General features: G+C 42.6%; 1 protein-coding gene across 3 annotated transcripts in view; it reads right to left on the bottom strand.

The window, feature by feature from the left end:
* STOML3 (stomatin like 3) overlaps positions 1 to 24,033 on the bottom strand; it is a 48,780-nt gene that overhangs the window by 14,198 nt on the left and 10,549 nt on the right. Inside the window, exons 2-5 of one of the 3 annotated variants that reach the window (XM_075592045.1) lie at positions 19,893 to 19,967; positions 4,392 to 4,495; positions 4,236 to 4,308; positions 2,707 to 2,789 (exon numbers count right to left, since the gene is read on the bottom strand). In XM_075592045.1, the coding sequence (XP_075448160.1) occupies positions 2,707 to 2,789; positions 4,236 to 4,308; positions 4,392 to 4,495; positions 19,893 to 19,941 (309 nt within the window). In that variant the 5' untranslated portion in view covers positions 19,942 to 19,967. The remainder of the gene's footprint in view (positions 1 to 2,706; positions 2,790 to 4,235; positions 4,309 to 4,391; positions 4,496 to 19,892; positions 19,968 to 24,033) is intronic. The other 2 variants (XM_075592044.1, XM_075592046.1) reach the window with 2 other exon arrangements.

Here is a 24,033-nt window from a genome sequence, read left to right as displayed (position 1 = left end):
CTACTACCACCCAGTAAGGTAAGTATTGTATCTAAATAGATTACGGTAGTAACACTACAGTATGAACCCGGAACCAGCTTTTAACGTACTACTCAGAACTTAAGAGACTCCTTCCCCTGACGAAGTGTACGCTTAGTACACGATACGTACATAGGGATTTTTGTCACGCCACAATGGTGGCGTCGATAGCGGGAGGCAGTCGGCATGCGAAACAGCATCGTGACCTGGTTGTATGGTGGTGTTTTTGCTACACACAAACTTTATTCTGAGAATGCTGAGAATGACTATAATAGCAACATGTGTTGCCTGTTTGTAGCCAAGACCTTGTGCACTGCCTTATAGCAATAGCTGTATACTGCTGCAGTTTATATCTCAGCAGCAATTACATGTTTAGAAGGAAAACTCTAGATTTATGCTGTTATATAGGCTCTACATACCCATTATTTTATAGAGAGTATTCTGCCTGCATATTACATACCATAGCGATTGTAAGTGTAGCCATGCCATCTGTGGCTACTAGTCTGCTTCCATCCTGGCAGTAAACCGTTGTTCAATCTGGTTGCCAGTAGTTGATATAGGGTTTCCCCCTCGGAAGAGCTTCACTTGAGTGACAGCAGGAGGCGGTGATATCAGGCCTGAGCATGACCAATCATGAGCCAGACCTGGTGCCCTCCTCCTGGCAGTACTTAAGGGCAATGCCACCCAAATTCGTTACTATCCTTCCACACTGAGGAAATCAGGTCACACAACTGGAAGCCTGAGGTTGGGACCTTCCCTTGTGCTCTTCCCTCCGGGGGAGAGTGAGTGTGGACCATACCTCTGCCTCTGCTAGGGGGGTTGGGAAGAGCTAGAATGGCTGCGGGTGCCCTTGGCCTGTAGTGGCGGTCCAGGAACCATCCTTCAGTGAGAGCTGAGAGTACTGCATCGGGCAGAAACCTGCCATGTAACTGTGCTGTACAGAAGAAAATAAACAGTTCTTGTTGTTATATACCTCCTGCCTGGTGTGTGTGACCTTACTGGGGGGAGAGGTAATAGTTTTACCGTGGGAGATCACCATCAGTTCCTGGAGCCTACGGCAGACAGAGGCGCTGCACTGCTAAAGAGATATATTGGGTATGAACCCCGGAAGCCTCTTCCTGTGTCCCCACTACCATTGGCGGACGACTCAGCCCTCCTATTGCCAGCAGATATATGCACCATACACCATAGTAATGGACAAATCTTCCACTGGGTGGGGGAAACACCGTTACACATATTATGTATATATGTATATATTGACACGTTAACAGCCATTGGTCAAATTGTCTGTTCAGCTAAGTAATCCAGGTGGTCTATGTGAGTGATACTTCGAAATATCATTATAGTAGATTCCACAGGAATACTATTATATATCCTTAAAGAGACATATTTTGCTTGGACACTGCTGCTCTTGCGTTTAACACCATAGACCCATAGTATACGTATTGGACTGAATAACTAGGTTTAACCTTAGGACAAGAATATCTTAAGTTCTGAGTATTACGTTAATAATACATTAATAGCTGGTTCCAGGTACATAGTGTTACTACCATAATCTATTTAGATACAATACTTACATTACTAGTTGGTACAGCTCAACCCCCTTATAAAGCTGTGCTTGGGGTCCAAAGAATCAAATCGCATTATAAGCGGATTGCGTTAGAAATAATGTATGTATGCATTGTACAATAAAGTATTTAAGATACCAATAATCGTGTTGTAAAGAATTCATAAACACAAAAATTGGGAGCCATGCTTGCATCGCGTTATATGCGGGGTAGCTAGCAGCCTCACTAATGGGGATTTTTAACCATCACTGTAAATAATAAATAATCACTTGCGTCGATGTCTTTATAATTAAACTTTATTATTTTTCAACGTAGAAAGTGGGAGATATATCATTTTCCATACGACAAATTTGTTGTTATTGGTACATATGAGGTATATATTGATACTCCTCATTCTAGGAATATTATGATTCCGTGATTATTTAATCACCCTATTATATTTATCATATGTACTTTGAGTGCAATTTGTAGGGATCTTCTGTAAGCTCTATCTTACATACAAGTGTTTTTGTCTATATTGTTATATCCCTCTGCACCTTAGTTTTTGTTTATCAATTCTAGTGCGGATTTGGGTTTGAGCGGGTAGTCAACTTTATTGATATGTTCTACAAATCCGTCAATGGATTGTATCCAATCACAGTTTTTGATAAATCCGCGTGGTTTAAAACCAACTAAATCCATTAGTGTATTTTACACTACAAAACAGATTTTGGGGGGAAAAGAAGCAGTGGGTCCCCGGAGTTCAAAGTAATGGGGTTCAGCTCTAGAGACACCCCCCCGTTTCAATTCTGTGTAAAAAAAAAATGTTAGAAAAAATAAAAGTGCTTGGATTGCCTCTTTAAAAGGAAGGACGGTATCACTTACAAGAATGAACTGTTACACATCATTATAATATTGCGCAGAGGAAGTCTTCCCCTAACTGCTATGAAAGCCACACCCCAATTTGCTCACTGATGTAGGTGCAACAAATTTGCTGCATAGCCCAAATACATGAAAGCAAATGGGCTTAACATGAAACAGACAATCAGCATCATTTGCATCCCTAGCATTTATACCCGTACTGTGATCCCATAAAATATCTATTTTGAATTTAAAAAAAAAAAAAAAAAAAAAAACTTACCTCTTGTGGAGGAATGGCAAATGAAATAACTCTAAGATCCACCTTGACAAAGGTGTCTGTGCATGGCAGAATAAACATCAAACCTGCATACACAAAGATTAACATCAATGTATGCGGCTGATACGATGAGCTACAGATGTAGCAGGCATAATTGTTTCCCCAGATAATAAGTCATAACTCGGAATATCAGAGTTTCCATAGAATTCAATGGCTGGGTTGCTAAAGAATTTCACCACATACTCCACCAAACGGGAACCATTGTGCTTTTGTATTTAGAATACCTAACTAAAATATTGTAAATATATACAGGAGATACATTCCTTTTATAATGCTTAACGTCACTTGACAATCAAATATTTTAGTTCAATCATTGTAATATTTGTTGACTAAATAAAATAAATTCCAACACTTATTACCTGGTCATCACCTCTTTGAAAAAAATGAATGGTATTACCTGCCATGCAAACACAATCAACATCAAACGACTGCGATTCCTGAAAATGTCCACCATCATGGTGTGTCCCAACCCAAAGCCAATCCCAAGTCTTACAAAAATTAACAGAGCAAGACAAATTTGGAAGGAAAGTTAAAAAAAGGAAATGGAAACATTGCATTTTAATTTACAGGGGGAAAAGGAGGAGGGGGGAATGAATGGGTTACAATCCCTGCTGCTAGGGTGGCTTGTAATGCATTCGGGATTTGTATCAGTTTCTGGATAGCTCCACTGTTGCAGCATACTTTTGAGCTCCACTGCTCACTCCTGTAGCTAATCATACTGCTGGACCCTTCCCTGGCTTCCTTCCTATACTTTACATATCTGCCTGGTATGTCAGGTGTGCTCCACAAGACAGGGGGAGTGTCCATGAGTATGATTAGCTACAGGTGTGAGCAGTAGGGCTCAGAAGAATTTTTCCAGTAGCTGGTTTAGCACACTGCTACAGCTCCAGCCCTGAATTGTAGAGGTTGCGTGTTCTGATCCTGTTGGGCTTGACACAGTACCCCCTTTCTCACAAGGTACTTTAGGATTTTGCTTGTCAGTGTAAACCTTGTGGAAATCTTTTAGGAGGCATGGGATGTGAGTCGTTCAAATAAACTTTGCATATCCTATTAGCATATCTCTCCGGTGTGTTGCTTTTTGTGCACTGGTATCACTCCACATGTTGTTTGAAGGGAGGCTTGAGGAGGTATATATGGTACTTGGAATTCTACTGAAATACCTCTCATTCGCTAATCAAATGTCATAACACTTGCAAACAAATGTGTTGACATTCTCAAACAAATGTGCAAATAGTGGTGGCCAGCGGTATTGCAAGCATTTGAACAAAGGTAGGTGAATGTTCATTTTTGACTGAGTCGCAGATACTTGTGGCTGAAAGGAACTCCCAAATTCAAAGCTAATGCAAATGTTGACAAAAGATTACCCATCTCTACTGAAAACAAAGGGGTTCTTTACAGTAGGAGTTCTAAATGATTCTGTGATTGTGTCAGTATTTATACATACCAATATATTAATAGATTCATTGATTTACCTGGTCCTTTTGCTTTTCCTGACATAATACGACCCAATCGAAATACAACTGCACGTTCATATTCCTTAATGATCTAGAAAATGTAAAATCACAAAGACATCAGCTTGAGTGACAGAAACATTCATCTATTGATGCATTTACTTATCTTATAATTACCTTAACACTGAACCATATAGAAAGGGGAAAGGTGATGGCTGCAAATAGTGCTGATAAGACCAGTAACATCCAACCACAGACACCAACACCTCCCTTCACAGCATCTACAAACGTGACAAATAGAACAACAATATATCACTATTTTTTATTATTGATGGTACTATTTATGTAGCTCACCTGAAAATATAGTGTATGTGTGTGTGTATTTATATATATATCATAACATAAATAAACATTATCATGTTTTGCCATAGACAGAAGATACATTGCTACCTACTGTTTGGGACACACTTATTTTCCTGATTTCGTTCGTTCGTTCGTATCTTTTTTTTTTTTAAACTTACATGAAAGAAGCCACTGACAGCTATGTTTAGGAGTAACATTGGTGAGGTAGGGAAGGACAGGTCCTTTTTTTTTTTTTTTTAATTTTGGGTGAGGAGGCGAGGATTGATCTGGGTGAGCAGTAAAAACAGTCTATAAAATCAGGTGAGGGAAAATGATAGAGACATGGTGGTGTCTTATTGGGGGGGGGAGGGTCAAACATGGACAATTCACAACTTTCCCTGCCATGGTAAGGGACTGTTGGAAGATACGTCTCACTCCACTCGCTGTAATACAATGCCAGGTGTGGCTAGCGCTCAGTTACTTAGTTACATATTAGATGAGGATGATAAAAGACGTCCATCACGTTCAACCTATGCTAAATTTAGACAACAGATATTTTATCCTATATTTGTATTTACAGTATGTTGATCTAGACTCCAGAGGAAGGCAAACAAAAAACCCCAATGAAATATCTTTCAATGATGTTTCAAACAAACAGATTATTTATACATTTTATAGTCAAGGAAACTCTGTGAAGACACTCCTATCTTTAATCAATTAAAGAAAAGAAAAAAAAAGAACGTTACAAAATGTAATTTAAGGAACAATATCAATGTTGAGTAAATGAAAAAAAGATAAAGAATAATGATAATTACCAATAAAAATAAATCCAATTTGTGAATAGAATATATAGCCATGGCTGGTCCAGACTATTTTTTTGCCCTCCTGTCACATAAGTCCTAGTAGCTACAGGCAGTGACAGGCTATCCTGTGGGGTTTACCCCCCTCACGCAGCCTCCTTGAGTGGCAAGAGAGGAGGTGACACTTGGTCTGTGTTGCAGCCAATCATGGGGCAGACACCGTGCCCTTCCCTTTTGCATTAGGGAGGATGCCTTCCAAATTATAGTCAGTGCCTTCCCACTGGGGGAAGGGAGAGGAGCTCAGCCCCTCCTGGGGCTGATTGAACCAAGATCTGTGCATAGAACAGTGCCTCAACATTATCTGCTGGCCAGCACCATCCAAGGGCCTGAAACCCATTCTTCACCATATGCAAACGCTGTTATACCATCTGCAGTGGCTGCATCAAATAAAGACCCTTTTATATACTTCTGGCTAAGTCTATTGGATAGAAGTATAGGAGAAAAGAACTGTCATGGTAGGAACTGCCTGCAGCTCTGCTGTAGCCTACAGTGACTGGAGGCGCTGTCACCAAATGAAAAGAACCTGAGGATCACCAAAAGCCTGTTCTGTTCCCCACAACATCGCGGAAGATCATCTCTCCTGGACCTTCACAGGCATCCAGCACCACACTGACCTGTAGCCTAGGCAAAATCTCCCAGAGGGAAGGGGGGTGGGAGGGAAAGCAGTGCTACAAATATATAAGTGCAGAAATAGTAATATAAAGATGTTATGTCCCAATTGTAGCTCAAAATGAGGTCTTTCCCAACAAATCCTCTTCAACTGAAATAAGATTCTTGCTACTGTATTTCAGCGCACTTACAAAGAAAAGGCCTCCTGGGTCACCTAGCTTGGGGCATTAAATACTTTGATGAAATGTGAGTGTAAGGCTCTCATGCATCTGATTTTATAAAGACTTACTACACTATATTTTCTATTCTTTGTATTTGAGCAAATATAGGATTGAAGCGCACAACAACAAGGGAACGTAAAGGATCTGTATTCACTGTTTACAATAAATATTTGTGAGTTCATAACATAAGAATTACCAGAGATTCCCAAGTAGATAAAACGACTACACTATAGATGTTTTTCTATGCTTTTCTTTTGTAACTTGTGTTAAGTGTATGTCTTCATCTGAGGCTTGAAATTCAGGAATTGTATTTTCTCTGCTATTCATTGCAATAAATGGCAATGCTGTGACAGTGATGCTATCACGCAGCTGGTTCAGCTCACACTGCTAGAGCTGCTGCCCAACATAGCAGAGATTGTAGGTTCTGATCCTGTTGGGCCTGACACTAGTACCACTTCCTCACAAAGTGCCTTAGGCTTTTCAATATAGTTATGTGGGTTGCGGGTCCTTTAAATATACTTTCCATATCTATTAGCAAATCTCCTAGGTTTGGTCTTTTTTTGAGCACTGGTTTCACTCCATATGTTATTTGGAAGGAGGTTTGAGGATAGATATATAGATATAGATATTGTATTGTATTGTATGTCTTTATTTATATAGCGCCATTAATGTACATAGCGCTTCACAGCAGTAATACATGTGGTAATCCAATAAATAACAGATAATATAAATAACAGATCATGGGAATAAGTGCTTTAGACATCAAAGTAACATTAAGGAAGAGGAGTCCCTGCCCCGAGGAGCTTACAGTCTAATTGGTAGGTAGGGAGAACGTACAGAGACAGTAGGAGGGAGTTCTGGTAAGTGCGTCTGCAGGGGGCCAAGCTTTATGTCCCATGTGTTCAGAATAGCCACAGTGCTATTCATATGCTTCTTTAAGCAAGTGTGTTTTAAGGTGGGTCTTAAAGGTGGATAGAGAGGGTGCTAGCCGGGTACTGAGGGGAAGGGCATTCCAGAGCTGAGGGGCAGTCAATGAAAAAGGTTTAAGGTGGGAGAGGGCTTTAGATACAAAGGGGGTAGAAAGAAGACATCCTTGAGAAGAACGCAAGAGTCTGGATGGTGCATAACGAGAAATTAGGGCTGAGATGTAAGGAGGGGCAGAAGAGTGTAAAGCTTTAAAAGTGAGGAGAAGAATGGAGTGTGAGATGCAGGATTTGATCGGAAGCCAGGAGAGGGATTTCATGAGGGGAGATGCTGAGACAGATCTAGGAAAGAGTAGAGTGATTCTGGCAGCAGCGTTAAGGATAGATTGTAGGGGAGACAGGTGAGAGGCAGGAAGGCCGGACAGCAGGAGGTTACAGTAATCAAGACGGGAGAGAATGAGGGCTTGAGTCAGAGTTTTAGCAGTCGAGCAACAGAGGAAAGGGCGTATCTTTGTTATATTGTGGAGGAAAAAGCGACAGGTTTTAGAAATGTTTTGAATGTGAGGGACAAATGTGAGAGAGGAGTTGAGTGTGACCCCAAGGCAGCGTGCTTGGGCTACTGTGTGAATGATCGTAGTTCCAACAGTAATGTGGAAGGAGGTAGTAGGGCCAGGTTTGGGAGGAAGTATGAGGAGCTCTGTTTTAGCCATGTTGAGTTTAAGGCGGCAGAGGGCCATCCAGGATGATATAGCAGAGAGACATTCAGAAACTTTGGTTTGTACAGCAGGTGTAAGGTCGGGTGTTGAGAAATATATGTGTGTGTCGTCAGAATAGAGGTGATAATAAAACCCAAAAGATGTTATTAGGTCACCTAGAGAGAGTGTATACAGAGAAAAGAGAAGAGGTCCCAGGACATAGCCCTGGGGTACCCCCACAGAGAGATCAATAGAGGAGGAGGAGGTGTTAGCAGAAGAGACACAAAGTACGATGGGAGAGGTAGGATGAGATCCAGGATAGAGCTTTGTTCCGAATACCAAGAGTATGGAGAATATGAAGGAGAAGAGGGTGGTCCACGGTGTCAAATGCTGCAGAGAGGTCGAGTAATATGAGCAGAGTGTAATGACCTCTGTCTTTGGCAGCATGGAGGTCGTCAGTTATTTTAGTGAGGGCTGTTTCCGTGGAGTGAGCAGTGCGGAAACCAGATTGTAGAGGGTCTAGGAGAGAATAGGTGTTGAGAAAATGGAGCAAGCGAGCGAATACAAGACGTTCAAGGAGTTTAGAGGCAAAAGGCAGGAGGGAGACAGGCCGATAGTTAGAAAGACAGGTAGGGTCAAGCTTGCTGTTTTTGAGTAATGGTATGACTGTTGCATGTTTGAAGGAGGATGGAAAGGTTCCAGAGCAGAGGGAGGAGTTAAAAATGTGCGTGAGCGTAGGGATTATAGTAGGAGCAAGAGGTTTTAGGAGATGGGAGGGAATGGGGTCAAGAGGGCAAGTGGTAGAGGGAGAAGAGGCGATCAACAGCGACACATCCTCCTCTGAGACAGTGGAAAAAGAGTCAAGGAAGGCAGGAGGAGAGTTAGGAAGAGCTGTAGGATGGGAGGAAGAAACAGAGGGGATGTTCTGACGTATGGATTCCACCTTTTCCTTAAAATAGTCAGCAAAGTCCTGAGCGAAGATGGAGGAAGGAGAGGCAGCTGAGGGTGGTTTGAGTAGAGTATCAAAGACAGAGAACAGTCGGCGTGGGTTAGACTTGTGCATGTTGATTAGTGAAGAAAAGTAGGCTTGTTTAGCTTGCGAGAGGGCAGAGTTGAAACAGGACAGCATAAATTTGTAGTGAAGGAAGTCTGCGAGAGTGTGAGACTTCCTCCAGAGGCGTTCAGAGGAATGAGTGGAGGAACGCAGCATGTGCGTGTGGGAATTTAACCAGGGTCTAGGGTTAAAAGGGCGAGTGCGGCAGAGAGAAAGCGGGGCATGTAGATCAAGAGAGGAGGACAAGGCAGAGTTGTAGTTCCTGACCAGTTTGTCAGGGTCTGTAGCAGAACTGAGAGAGGAGAGGGAGGAGCGTAAAGTGGACTCAAAGTCAGGTAAGTGAATAGAGAGCAGGTTTCTGCAGAACCAGGGGGTAGATGGAGGTGGAGAAGGGGAGAAGCGAGATAGAGAGAATGAGATGAGGTGATGGTCAGAGAGAGGAAAAGGGGAAATGGAGAAATCAGAGAGAGAGAAGTTTTTAGTGAAAACCAGGTCTAAGTAGTGGCCATCCTTGTGGGTGCTGGCTGCAGTCCACTGTTGAAGGCCAAAAGAAGAGGTTAGAGAAAGAAAGTGGGAAGGGCAAGGGAGAGAGGGATCATCAATTTGGCAATTGAAGTCCCCAAGGAGAAGAACAGGGGAGTCTGAGGAGAGAAAGAAAGAGAGCCAGGATTCAAAGTGAGAGAGAAAGGCAGAAGGGGGATGAGTAGAGGTAGGTGTGCGATAGATGACCGCCACATGAACAGGGAGAGGAGAGAAGATCTGGACAGTGTGAACCTCAAAGGAGGGAAAGGCAAGAGAGGGGGGAATAGGAAGAGTTCGGTAATGGCAGAGAGAGGAGAGCAGGAGCCCCACACCTCCACCCCTGCCATCAGGGCGCGGAGTGTGGGAGAAGGAAAGGCCATCATAAGAGAGGGCAGCTTCCAGCGCAGAGTCAAACTGAGTGAGTCACGTCTCAGTTATAGCAAAGAGAAGCAGGGAGTGAGAGAGAAAGAAGTCATGCACAGAGAGGAACTTGTTAGAGAGGGAGCGAGCATTCCAAAGGGCACAGGAGAAAGGGAGAGAGGAGGGAGGGTGGCATGGGATGGGTATGAGGTTGGAGGGGTTAACACCAGAAGGAGTAGAAGTTGTATGTGGGAGGCGAGGACGAGAGCAAGTAGAAATAAGGCAGGGACCAGGATTGGGAGAGATATCCCTAGAAGCAAGGAGGAGAAGCATGGATAGAAAGAGAATGTGTGCGGATGATTTATAGGGGTGTGTTTTAGTGCAGGGTGTATAGCTGTGTGGTGACAGAGGACGCAGGTAAGAAAGGAGTTCATGTGAACTGAGAAGTGGGGCAGAAAGGAGAGATGGAGATATATGAATAGAGTTAGAAACATAAGGAGACTGGTGGAAGGAAGTGCATAATTTGAAAATAAGTGAGGTTGCAGCAAATATAAAAAATAAAGGCGGCATCACAGCAATAGTTAAGTGTTGAGATGTGCAGTCTTTGATAGATGATATCCTCTTTTCCAACGTAGATCAAAAGCAGGAATCAGAAGCAGTAGGGGATGTCCACTTTTCCACTTATTTTTGAACTTCATATTCTACTTGAAACATTTCTACTTAAAAGCATATCTGCTTACAAGCATGGATGCTAGCAGCAATGGCTGTTAGGAGTTTACTTATATACTTTTAGAAAGTCACCTGGTTGGCACAACAAACTTAATTAGCACATGTGAGGGTAGTTAAAGCAAATGGTTTTTCAAAGGTGGGTGTTGTCTTGCACAAGTGTGAGAGCTGAATTAAATTAAGACAGTAGGGGGATGATTTACAGACAGACAATTGGAATATGTTTTTACCTAAATAGAACTAAATACACAGCAGGGGAGGATATCAGGATAGACAGACAATTGGAATATGTTTTTACCTAAATAGAACTAAATACACAGCAGGGGAGGATATCAGGATAGACAGACAATTGGAATATGTTTTTACCTAAATAGAACTAAATACACAGCAGGGGAGGATATCAGGATAGACAGACAATTGGAATATGTTTTTACCTAAATAGAACTAAATACACAGCAGGGGAGGATATCAGGATAGACAGACAATTGGAATATATATATATACAGTAGGTATATATCTATATCTCAATCACTTGGGACCAGGACCATCAACGGGTCAGTGGATAGAGCCTCCTTCTCTTACACCCCCTCACTCCTTCCCCTTCCTTCCAGAACTCAATTACCCCCCCCTCTCACTAAATCCCACTCCCTCAATCCCCCCATCCTCACACTAATTTCCTCCTCTCCCCCTGACCACACACACCCAATTCCCCCCCACAAAATACATACAGTACAACACACATCCCCCTCAAATGCATACAACGCACATCCCCCCCCCAAATATATACAATGCACATCCCTCCAAAATACATACAACACACACCCCAAATACATACAACACATATCACCCCAAATACTTACAACACAAACCCCCAAATACATACAACTCAGATCTCCCCCATACATACAACACACATACATACATCTCCAATACATGCAACCCCCCTCCAAATACATACAAACATCCCCCCAAAATACATACAAAATATCCACCCAATACATACCACCACCCCCTCCCCCCCCCCAAATGCATACAACACCCTCCATCTAAATACATAGAAAACATACTTACCTTGGTGATGGTCTTAGAGATAGCTCTGCCATGGGAAGACCTGCCTCGAGCAGGGGTGCTCAAATGAGAAAGTGAAACACAGATCTGGCCTGATAGAGAGCGCCCCCTACGTGGAATGCCTGAACTCAAGGCCTCCTTGCGACAGGAGGAAGTGCCGGAAGAAGACACACAGGCCGATCGACAGGAAAGGCCCTGGTGGATCCCCAGGTGAGTAACGCCTGTGAGGAGGGGGAAAACTCAAGGCGATCCCTTGCTTTATTAGACACTAGACCCAAATTCTGCAATAGCTACATGGAGGAAGGGAATTATGCCAAGTACTGTAGAAGGTGAGAGAATTTGCAATATATGGTCAAGAGATTCATTTGATCAAAGTCTCATCATGGAAACAACAAAAGGACTCTGTGAAGGAGCAAATTGGTCCCCATGTAGCAAAAGGCTCCACAAAGGCTATCTATGCTGAGAGACCAGAACTATCTTATCTACTAGTCGCCTTTTAAGTCCCTCCGCTTTGGTCAAAGCTTGTTTCAAAGGACAAAAATGTGTTGTCCTCCTAAATTGTTGGTCACAAGTATCCATTATCTTCAAGCCATGTTATGATAAACATCTGAAACATTTGTGGTTGCATCCACTAGATGGACTTGTGTGGGGCCCTCAGTGACGCTAGCTACCATTATCTAGAGTATGTGGTAGTGGAGTTGGAGTTCCAGAAAAAGGATTATCTAAAGCCTTGAATGTGGTTTCATTTACAGTATGTCCAGAGGTCCGAAGTAAGATCAAGACAGAGTTCATAATTGGAACAAATGCCAACATTTTTGGCCAGCTACAGTAGCAAGATTGTGTCAGATGGTTGGAGGAGAAGATTGGTTGGAGTAAACAATTATGGTCATACACTGATCATTCACCATGTTCATAAATGCTTACCAGCAAGAGATGAAAACAGCACCATCACCGAAGATTTTATATGAGAGGTCAGATGGACCGGACCTTGTCCTGTGAGAGTGCCCCCCAACAGTATCCATCGAATTAAAGGATTGGTGACCCTTCCTCAAAAAGTAGAAGACCCCACTATGATGATAGATGGCCCTCCCAACTAGTGGAGCGAGTGGTGGGGGATATCAACTTACTGGAAGTACTAGTATATATAGATATTATAGGATTCGGGAAGAGATTAGAGGAACATGAGGTCTAGCGGATGAAAGTGCTGGTCCGATTTGAGTAAGTGTGGGTTGAAGCGGTCCCTGGACAAATGCCAGTTTTACAGGACCTCAGTTACCTACTGTATGTGGGAAACATTGTCTCTAATAACGGAGTTGCCACTGACCTTTCAAAGTTAGAAGACATTGCAGCCTGACCAAGGATGAGACAGTTAGCCGAGTTGAGATTATTCTTGGGATTTTGTAGATTTTATTGGCAGTTTGAGGATAACTTCTCAGCCATAGTGCAGCCCTTGACACAGATGGAAAGTGGTAGTAGGCATCTGGTAAGTGGGCATTTCATCTACAGCAGTGGAGTCATTTGTGGGACATATTCCTATGGGAGACCATTATATATACTATTTTTACTGTTAACTTTTTTTTAGTGAGTTTTTTAAATAAATGTTTTTTACATATTGCAGTTCACCCGTTGTACATTCTAGCTTCCAGTAGAACTTATTGTCTGTTTTGTTTTTTGTTATTTTTTTCAGTTTTGCAGTTTTACGCTATGTATTTTGTTTGTTTTTATATTCCATGTGTATGAATTCACCACTCCTTGGATTAAATCCTGGATCCTGATACAGCTGCCAGTCCTGGTTGTATATTTATATTTTTTATTCATACTCTACCCATGCTATGTCATTTATGTATAGTATATCATAGGCGCTAGAGAGATATTCCTTTTTCACTTCCTACACTTTTCTCTGACCTGGTGGTCGGAGTCTTATCTCAGGCAGCCGCCTCATATTCCCTCACACGTTGAATATTAGGTTTAGTTATTGTGACGGGGAGGGAAGGGGTTAAACTTATTTGCTATGCATTACTGTGTTTACCCTGTCCCAGCCATTTTTATTCCCCATTTGCAGGCCATTACCTGCCGGCCAGGTTAAAAGGAAAAAATGCATTGCTTGCCATACCCTCTAACCGACACATGATGGCAGTATAGCAACCGGCATTTCAATGAGCTGTAGGTATTTTTATGACCGAGCCTCAAAGGAGTCTCAATGGGCTGTAGGTATTTTTATGACCGAGCCTCAAAAGGGGTCTCACAGATTTAGAGTCTCCCTGTCTAAAAGGGTGTCAGTTATGAAAAGACCCAGATACCCATAAGTTATACACGGCCGGCATTCTGAGGTATCAAGATGCCAGTCTATTAACATTTATTGGTCAAAAATCAGACGGAGCGGCACCAAGTTATGGGTGTAGCCCAGGTATGCTAAGTGGCATGGGCATCAACCTGACCCATGCGCCCTGCCCACCGGACAACCCTTTTGACTGGTCTTATGAACTGTGGGTAACTTGGCTATTCGTGGGTTTTTTTGTTCCCACGAGGGGATTGGATCCACATGTTAAATATAGCTTTGGGCAGTCTATAACTGTGGCTCCCCAGGTATCCCCAGTGGGATTCCTGAATTTTAATCCATGATGTAAAGATGCAAGACTTTGTTCCAGCCCAGCAGCAACCAGTCCAGGAGTGAAGGGGTTAACAACAACATAACCACAGGACTTTTAAAACCAAGGCTGCATTTCTTGCACTGGCAAGGAAAGGACAATTTGTTTCGTTCCAAGGACAATTTATTTTGTTCCCTTATCCCACTTAGTGTTGTTTTAAGTGTATTCTGCAGATGTCGTGTGTTTGCCTATTACGAAAATAAATCACAATTTATTTTGCAACTTGTTCTGTTCAATCAAGTACCCAGAAATATAAATGTGTTGCTAAAAGTTGGTGTCATTGTGACAGGCATACACCTATTTGGGTTGATACAAACATTTTATAATTTAGAGATTTAGCGCTACCTATTTGTTTTGTTTACCTGGTGGGGTAATTATTAATTATGCGGGAATTACAATGATTTGCCATCATCTGTTTCTATGTTGATTTGTGCCTAGATAGGAATCAGGTCTTAGAAATGTTTGCATTATTACTACTATGTCTGGTAAACCAATAAGTTGATGGAGGCATCAATATTTTTAGTAGGGGAAGAGTGTAACACCCCGAAGGACACACAAAAGAAGAACATATCCTCTGGCCAATGGCTATGAGGCAAGGAAAGTACAGAGACCACCAAATAATGAATGTATGACATCACGAGAGAGGAGTGGCCAGAAACATAGGCTGGGAGCAGCATGTGATCCAGGGAGAAACCTGCAGAGTGCAAGAGAGGAGAACTTATCTTGACGAGCCTGGCGAGAAATACAACACGGCAGCAGAGCCTTCCCAGCCTGACAGAGCAGCAAGTACCGGAGATCACTGGCACCATCCCAGAGAGTACATCGTCAGTGTAAAAGAACCCACGTGACCTGGGGGTCCAAAGGCAGCGAATACCCTGCAGTATCCTTTTCAGCATACACAGCTCTTTGTGAGGTAACAGGCCTGCACAGATAAACACAACTATATTCCACACAGGCTCCAATGCTGTTCGGCACCAACAGCATTGTTTGTTAGGATCTGGGCCACAGGTACTGAGTAAAAGACAGTGTGTGACAATTACGCAGCGGGATACCGCATTCTCTCACTATAACTTGTAGTAAGTGTTGTACATGGTCCTACGATCCTGTGGGGCCCTGATTGTGATTAGTGTTCTGCATATATAAAGTACTGTTCTTCAAAAGATACGTGTCTCATTGCGTTATCTGACCAACACCTTGTTTCATACACCGGGGAGGCGGACTCAGGCCCCCACCCTATTATCTACATACTAACACATATAGGGAAATAAAGTGTTACATTATTATTATTATTGCAGAGCATATCCCATGATAATAATAATAACTTTATTTCAAATAGCACTTTTCTCCCAGTAAGTAAAGACATTGGGGGCTATGCACTAAGCTCCGTTAAGTCACTTTTAGAGCGCAAAGTGCTCTTCGATCGTGCATTTTGGCTCAACCCGATGCAATAAGCAACGCAAACAGGCACTTTGCGCTCTAAAAATGACTTTTTTCTGGGATTTTTTCTAAGTCCAACTTATTGGATATTATAATTACCAACCCACAGCCGCGTGGGCACGTCTGGAGTGTAGATTGGTTGAGGTACGGATAGTCAAAGGTACTTGCCGAGGTCAGGGTTGGAGAGGTGCAGATCGTTGAAGGTACTTAGCAGTGGTCTGGATTGGAGAGGTGCAGATGGTCGTTGGTAGCCAGGGTCAGGAGCGTAGTCCAAAAGAATAGCTGGGTTCAAGAACGTAGAAGCTAGGAACTGCGCAAAACTATGGAGGCAAGGATAGCAGTGAAGACTTCGAACATAGGAAGGTTCATGCTCAGCCGATTTGCCAGTGGGCTGGCTGAGCATATATAGGAGAGAGGAACCAATGAGGTACAGATAGGATGAGGTGTGTCAGTAAGGCGGACCGTGATTGGTAGTTTGGGTGCAGGAGACAGGTGTGGGAAGGATCACTAAAGACGCCAGATGATGCGACTCATGCGCGTGCTGACCGCACACCACATGTGCATGCTGATGACGTTGCCGCGTGAGCGTAGTCTGGAGGCGTTAGCCGGAGGGAAGCGTATTTACCTGCGCGGGATGCGCGCATATAGCATGGCGGCTGGTCACAGGAGGAGGAAGACGAGCGTCACGGTTGACGGGAGGAGTGGGAAACCCGATCACGAGTTGGGGTAAGCACGGGGTGCGCCGAGCATGTTAAGGATCATGGATCCTGACAATACCCCCCTCAGGAGCGACCTCCGGCCGTCTCATGAAGGGCGTGTGTGGATATTTGGCATGGAAGAGCAAGACAAGCCTGGGGGCATGAAGACGGTGGCGAGGAACCCAGGACCGCTCCTCAGGTCCAAAGCCCCTCCAGTGTACTAGATACTGGATTGATCCCCTGGAAATCCTGGAGTCCAAGATAGACTGAACCTCGTACTCCTGTTGGCCCTGTACAAGGGAGGAGCCGGAGACGAGAACGGGTCAGGAAAGTGAGAAACATACTGTACAATGTGTGTATAGTTTGCCAATTACTGCTTTCTGCTAATGCTGAATATTCAAAACACATTGTGTACTGTTTGGGGTGTTTAGTCCTATTTTACAATGTAAATTATTATTATAGTGAGATGCTGGACACCTGGCTTGATTGAACGAAGTGGAGCAGTTTATTGCATAGAAAATAAAACAAAAAAATAAATAAAAAAATAATAGTCCTTCGGAGATCACACGCAGCACTCCTACCCAGCGACAGATTTCCCATTGGGCCCAGGCCTGAGGCGGCAGAATTTGGGGGGCGGCAGAATTTGGTGGCGGCATGCTGGCTTGCCGCCCCGCTCAATTGGCGTTTGCTGCTTCTGCGCATGTATGATTGGCAAGCGCTGATTGTGCATGTGCAGAAGCCGTAAGCACCGTTTGCCCATGTGCGGGCCGGCAATGTGACATCCCACGGCATCACATTGCCATGGCAACGGGATGGCGTAGCGCTAGAACAGGAGGGCGGCATCAGGTAAGTGCCTATGGGCGCCATTTTTTTTAATCCGCCACTGCTCCTACCTCAGGAAAAACAAGTAAGCAGCGGTGAGAAGGTTCCTTTCAGCATGGACAACAGCCAACAAAATAGAGCTCAGGTCCAGACAGGGAAGCAAGACACTATACACAGGAGGAAAACTGAGCAGCAGATCTTCTACCAGAGAGACAAACCGTGCAGCTTCCCAGTACTCCAGCCAGGCAGGCTTCTTATTTAGGGGTTTATGTTCCACTAATGAGCATTCAGCTCACTTGTAATTCAATTAGCCCTGGCAATTAGAGATTAGTGGATGTGTAACAATTTGAGCTGCAAATCCTTCGCTGGTTTCTGAACAAAATTTGATTTGCAGATGGATATTCATAGGTAGTTTGGACAGATACAAATTTGGGCAAATACTTCTGAATCTGCCATCATTTTCCCTTTGAGGAAATGTCATGACATCTTCCCATGTGAATATTGTAACATTCGATTCACACAGTTTCCCAGAGGGCGAGGGAGGGACCTATTATACTAGAGTCCCAAGTGCTATATGCATCCCCTTAAACAACATGTGGAGAAATACCAGTGCACAAACAGGAGTACACCTGGGAGATATTCAAATAGGATATGCAAAGTAGATTTAAATGAGACACTGCCCATACCTCCTAAATGTTTTCAACAAGGCCTATCCTAACAAGCCAAGTCCTATGTTAAAAGTATGTTGTGACAGTGGAGCTATCCAGCAGCTGGTTTAACTCGCAGTGCTAGAGCCGCTACCTTGGATAGCAGAGATTGTGAGTTCTGATACTATTGGGCCTGACAGTACCCCTTCCTCTCAAAGTGCCTTAGGACTTCACTGGTCAGGATAGACCTTGTGGAAATATTTTAGGGGACGCGAGTCATTTAAATATACGTTGCATATCATATTAGCATATCTCCCAGGTGTACTTCTATTTGTTCAAAGAGGGGTTTGAAGGGATATATATATATAGTATTTGGGACTCTAGTAACTACGTGCGTCTCTCTCACAAAATGTGCATTTTTTAGACTGAGCTGCCCACATTTGCAGTGAATGTTGAATAAAGATTCACCCCATCACAATTGGGAATTCAATCTAGAAGGCTGAAAACCTGGATCAGAGATCTGAATCAGATGGCTAGTCTAAATCCCAGCATACCTTAGACTACCTACAGATGCGTGGTTGTTACTGTTGACATTTAACTTGTCACACAAAAAAAAATACTAATATAACACCACATGCAAATAAATTAATTTTTAGTATGTTCTACTACGCAGCCCTTTCTTCCAAATTAGTTTTTGTCTTCTGCCATATCGTCCTTTGTCCTCCTCCAAACCCCAACATTTGTTTAAACTCTGAGGTATTTTTATGTGAGCACTCACTCAAACCTACGCCTACCAAGAAACTCAGAGACTGCTCCCACCAAAGTCACTAATGTTCTATTCACATTCCCTCTTTTTAGATTGCTAGGTTTGTCAGGTGCATGAAATATTGCAACGTCTTGTATCAGTTCCCTTCACAAACATTGTTGTCATTACACTGTCCTCTGATGATTAGCAATTAATAACTCCTCTCCAACCCTTGTTCTTTTTGGTTTCCCCAAATAATTCTTCTCTCCACAAGCTTATAATCTTCCGTAATTAGACAATTTTTGCTCATAATACTGAAATCTACTTATATTGTTCCACTCATCGTGCAAGTCCATAGACTACCACCATGTCCTTCTTTATTAATTGAATTCCATGGGAAGTTACCAGAAGTTCCCTGAGAAACATTTGGCAAGAGAGGATATTTTACTAATCATTTCATTTTTGCCATGTATTTTAAGCTACAATGCTTAAAACCACAATTTTTTTTAGGAGCATTGGTAGTTAGGGGCCTTCCAAAGCTGGACCGCGTTCTTTTTAATAGCTCCGTTTTCTGAGACACCTACAAGTGTAGTTACCAGGGGTCTCCCACAGGTTTTAAATGGCTGTTCAAAAGGAATCTGCAACAGTGCACATTGCAGCTTCCTATTGAACGGCAGGACTCCTAAGATTTGACGGCCTTCTTGAATTCCCGAAGGGAGCTTTAAAATAGTATCTCTGGAACAAGGGGCCCCGGAGTTTATAATATTAGTTTCATCTACAGAGGAACACTGGATGCAATGTTGTTAAAATAAAAGATTTTTTTTTTTTAAATGATTAGGTGGACTTCTGCTTTAATGTAAATATTTTGAATTCCACCAACATAAGCCTCAGATTTTATACACAGGAAGTTGCAGATAAAAGCACCCTTTTATGGCAGTCTAACTAATACACTCCTGATATTCTTATCCTTCCCCTTCCCCTTTTATCCTAAATAAAGACACACATCACAGCTGACATGCCAACAGCTGTACCTCTTGACCTCTTATGTTTTGTCTTGTTTACATTTTCCTCTTTCCGACCTTTATATTGTAATAATTGGAACGTGAGCACAAAGGGATCTATATTTTAAGGCAAAAGTGAACCAATTCTGGAGTCAAAAATATGCACTGTATGTGTCAAACAATAAATCCTATTGAAAGTTACAGGACGTTTTATCTGTTATACAGCCAACGCATTTTTTGCTCGCGAATTGTACAACTTTTGTTTTGATACAGACACAACTGTTACCCAGTATTACTTACCAACTAACTCTTCTTTTCTTTCTTGCTTCTGCGTAGACGGAGACTCCATGTCCACGAAACGAGGTCCAGATCCTGCTGTGCCAAGATGTTACTATTTTAATTGTTACTCTTTAACGCTGCAGTCCAAGCAATATCCTACGTGTTTGTTTGTTTTTTTAATAAATCAGTTCTGTACTCGGAGAAAATACTTGTAGCATTTTCTTTAAAACAATTCAAAATTAAAATTTTCATGTATTGTAATGTAACAAGCATTTCTTGTTTCTGTAGAAACCATTTACAAAGTCACATCCCCTTCCTCTTCGGAAACAGGCACTGGCAGATCCCATTTCTAGCCCTGCCCTCTCTCTAGCAGTGCACGAATTGTATCTACTGCCTGCCTGTTCACTTGATCATCCCCACAGAATGTTGCATCTTTGGACCTCTTCTACTGCACTGACAGCCATTTAATGAACCCCCCAGAGCTGAATCATTGCTGATCGATCACAGGAGAATGGATTGATCGGCAACTTAGCTAATTACTTATTGTGTGGATTGTACTGATGCACATATTAACGAGAAGAAAAAAATTCAAAACATTTTTAAAAACGGCAGCCTGGACTGCTGCTTTAAAACTACTGAAATAATCGTCTAACATTCAAACCACAAAACCTTTGCTCTAGTAGGTGCAGTCCTCCAAAATGTTAGAAACCAGTAGCAAACCTTTGCTATTGGTTTTTATTAGGAACCATAAAATAAGTGCATGGCTTCATTCCTATTACTTCAGCTGGAAGAAGCAGCAGCCATTTTAAAATCTCTCTAAATGTATTAATTTACAAGCAAGGATCTCTTGAACATTTCATCAAAACAATGAAAAATAAATAATCACTGTAAAAGCATGTAAATTGAGCAATGGTTGTACACGTTTAAAGAGGAATGTATTGTTTGGAAGCTATGACAGTAAATATATGAGATATGAATAAATTCTGTGTACTTCTACAATCTTCCAAACAATTTTCTAATGCATGCAGTCCTCGCTTTCCGACATTCCATTTGTGGACGAACAGCCCATCCGATGCTTTATAATACATCCCAATGCCAACGGGCATTTATCAGATGCCAAAACGCCTTATCCAACACTCATACGACAACGCCAAGTTGTTACAATCAGACAATCACAAAGGTGCAGTTCAGGGAAATCACCCAGCTCAGTCTGTTGTCAACGTTTTGTTGTGTATTTTTGCCCTTAACCATGTCGGACAAAAACAAAAATGCCAGTGATGTTTCGGCTCAAAAACGGAATGAAGAGCCTGTTACTTTGGAGGTAAAGTTAAACATCATAAGGCTTTCAGAGAAAGGAGAGACCAATGGCCACTTGTTGGATATCCCTTGCACAACAATTGTGACAACTCTGAAAGACAAGGCCAGAATCAGCTGCATATTTTCAGATCCACAGCACCTAGGCACTTAATTGGTGCCACCTCCTCTATACTGCCGCCCTCCGTCTTCTTCAAAATCACAGCGGACGTCACCAATGCGACATCACACGTCATCTTGTTGCCATGGCAATGCGACGTTGTGCCGTCATTTGATGCTGTGACATCGCGTTGCCATGGCAACAAGGCGTTCTGGGACGTCGCAGCACCATTTGATGCTGCAGAAAGAAGGTGGAGGCAGCAGAAAGGTGGCGGCGGCGGCACCAGGTAAGGAACTTCCATAAGGCTCGAGAGTGCGGCCTCTCTGTATGGGGACAGAAATGTTTGCCGCCCCAGGTCTATCGGGCCTGATGGGATTTCCAACATTCTGGCCAGTGGTGGAGCAGGTTAAGGGCTGAGCTCCTATGGAAGCAAAAAACAATAAGGCAACTTGATAGACTTATTGCGGAGGTTGAAAAACTCATATGGCTGGAAGATCAATCTCAACATCGGGTGCCCATTAGTTTAGCCATAATTCAAGCCAAGGCTTTGAGTCTTTTTATGGACATTTAAGCACAAGCATGGAGAAGGGTCCAAAGATGAAACATTAACTGCGAGTAAGTGCTGGTTTATGCATTTTAAAGACAGGGCAAACTTGCAAAACATTAAAGTGACTGAGGAGGCAGCTAAAACTTTCACTGCTAAATTAGCAAAAATGATAGAGGGTGGTGGCTAATGCACTAGTCAGGTGTTCAATGTAGACGAGACTAGGCTCTACTGGAAGAAAATGCAAAGAACCTACATTGCAAAAAAGGACAAATCTATGCCTGGTTTTAAAGTTGCCAAGGACAGGCTTACGCTTTTGCTTGGATAAAATGTTGCAGGTGATTTAAAGCTAAAACCTTTGCTTGTTTACCATGCAGAAAACGCCAGGGCATTTAAGGGCTATGCAAAGACCACGCTTCCAGTGATTTAGAAGTCCAACCATAAGGCATGGGTAACAGGGAGCCTTTTTGAGGACTGGTTCCATCACCATTTTCATACTGCAGTGGAATTAAATGGCAAGATGAATTATTTTGCTTTTAAAGCATTGCTACTCCAGGACTACTTGCAGCCAAACATTATGGTGGTGTTCATGCTCCCCAACACCACCTCATTGATCCAACCTTAAAAGAATTTTGGAAGGGTTTCAACATTCTGCATGCAGTGAAAAACATTGATGAAGTATGGAATAAGGTGAAACAATCCAATGGTATTTTTGGCGTAAATTGTGCCCTGATTTTGTTTCTGATTTCCAAGGCTTTACAGAGACAGTTGCAGAGGTTAGTGAAAGAGTTGTTCAAATGGGTAAAGATCTCAATTTAGAGGTGGAAACAGAAGATATTGGGGAGTTGCTGGCATCACATTCGATACAGTTAAGCAATGAGGACCTGCTGCAATTAGAACAGCAAAAAGTGGCCGATGAAGACAAGCTCAACAATCTGTTTAAGTGATTTCTCCTCGTACATCCTTAACAACAAAACTGTTGAGTGAGGCATTTAAGCACATTGATAGTGCTTTGGCCATATTTGAGGAAAATGACCCCAACATTGAACGCAGTTCTTCAATTAGTCAAGGGATGTGCAAACTAATCAGCTGCTACAAAGAAATCAACAGGCAGCGTAAAGGAAAGCATCTGTGCAGACTTCTTTAAAGAGCTTTATTCTGGGCCCAGGGTCACGTATAGGGTGTGAATAAACCCAGATAGCTTAACTCATGCCTTCCCTCTTCCAAAGCACAACAAGTCCTTTTGTCTTTCTTAGTTTTATTGAGGGAAAATCACAGGAAGAAAGGTACTTGCAGATGTAGTGTGGGTAGAGAGTGCTTCTCTATCTGAAGTGCAGTGTATCAAGATAAGGCAGTGTAAAAACAGAAAGGCCTTGCTGGAGTTAATAGCAGGCAGGCACTCACTCAGAGTCCAGGGTGAAAATGAAGTAAGGGCTGAGTGTCACACAGGAAAAGTATGAGACTGAACTAACTGTCAGCTGGGACGGGGGGGGGGGGGGAATAGAAAAGCCCATTCTAGGAGAATAGCTGACTAGGGCTGTGTAAACAACATGTGTATCAAAATGTAGCCTTTCACATGCAGCTAGCTGCTGGGACAGGGAAAATAATAGGCAGCTAAACTAGGGAGACATGAATCCTATGAGCTGCAAAGGGAGACAGAAAAATATGAAATCCTGTTCCAGGACAAGCTTCTTCAAGAGAAACAAATCATCTACTCCACCTAGGCCTCCTGGGAATAGTCCACCTACATCCCCCTCCAAGAAGTCCTTCAAAATTCCCTCAAGATACTCCCCAATCACTCTCCTAACTCCAATAATTGACACTGCTTATACATGTACTGTAAATAATTGTATAATACAATAAATATAATCTTTACATGACAATTACTGTATGTACTGGTATATTATTGCCCGAGTACAATATTTTGGGTCCTTGTGTGTTAAAAAAAAAAAGCCTTCTTGACCTTAACAATCCAACGCAATTTTCAATAACGCATTGTGTCGGATAACCGAGGACTGCCTGTATTTAAAAAAAATAAAAAAAAGGAGAAGGTTCCAGGGCACTACGGATTTTCAAAAGAATTTATTTGAAAATCCGTATTACCCTGGAACCTTCTCCTTTTTTGTCTGCTTTGGATCTTGTCATTGTCAGGAACTCCCCTGTTCCAGGAGAACCGGTAACAGCAAGTACTGTATCTACTGTTT

Source organism: Ascaphus truei, chromosome 3, assembly GCF_040206685.1.
Source record: "Ascaphus truei isolate aAscTru1 chromosome 3, aAscTru1.hap1, whole genome shotgun sequence".
Classification (NCBI taxonomy): domain Eukaryota; kingdom Metazoa; phylum Chordata; class Amphibia; order Anura; family Ascaphidae; genus Ascaphus; species Ascaphus truei.
Note: the sequence above shows the minus strand (reverse complement) of the source record. Positions and strands in the feature narration are given on the sequence as shown.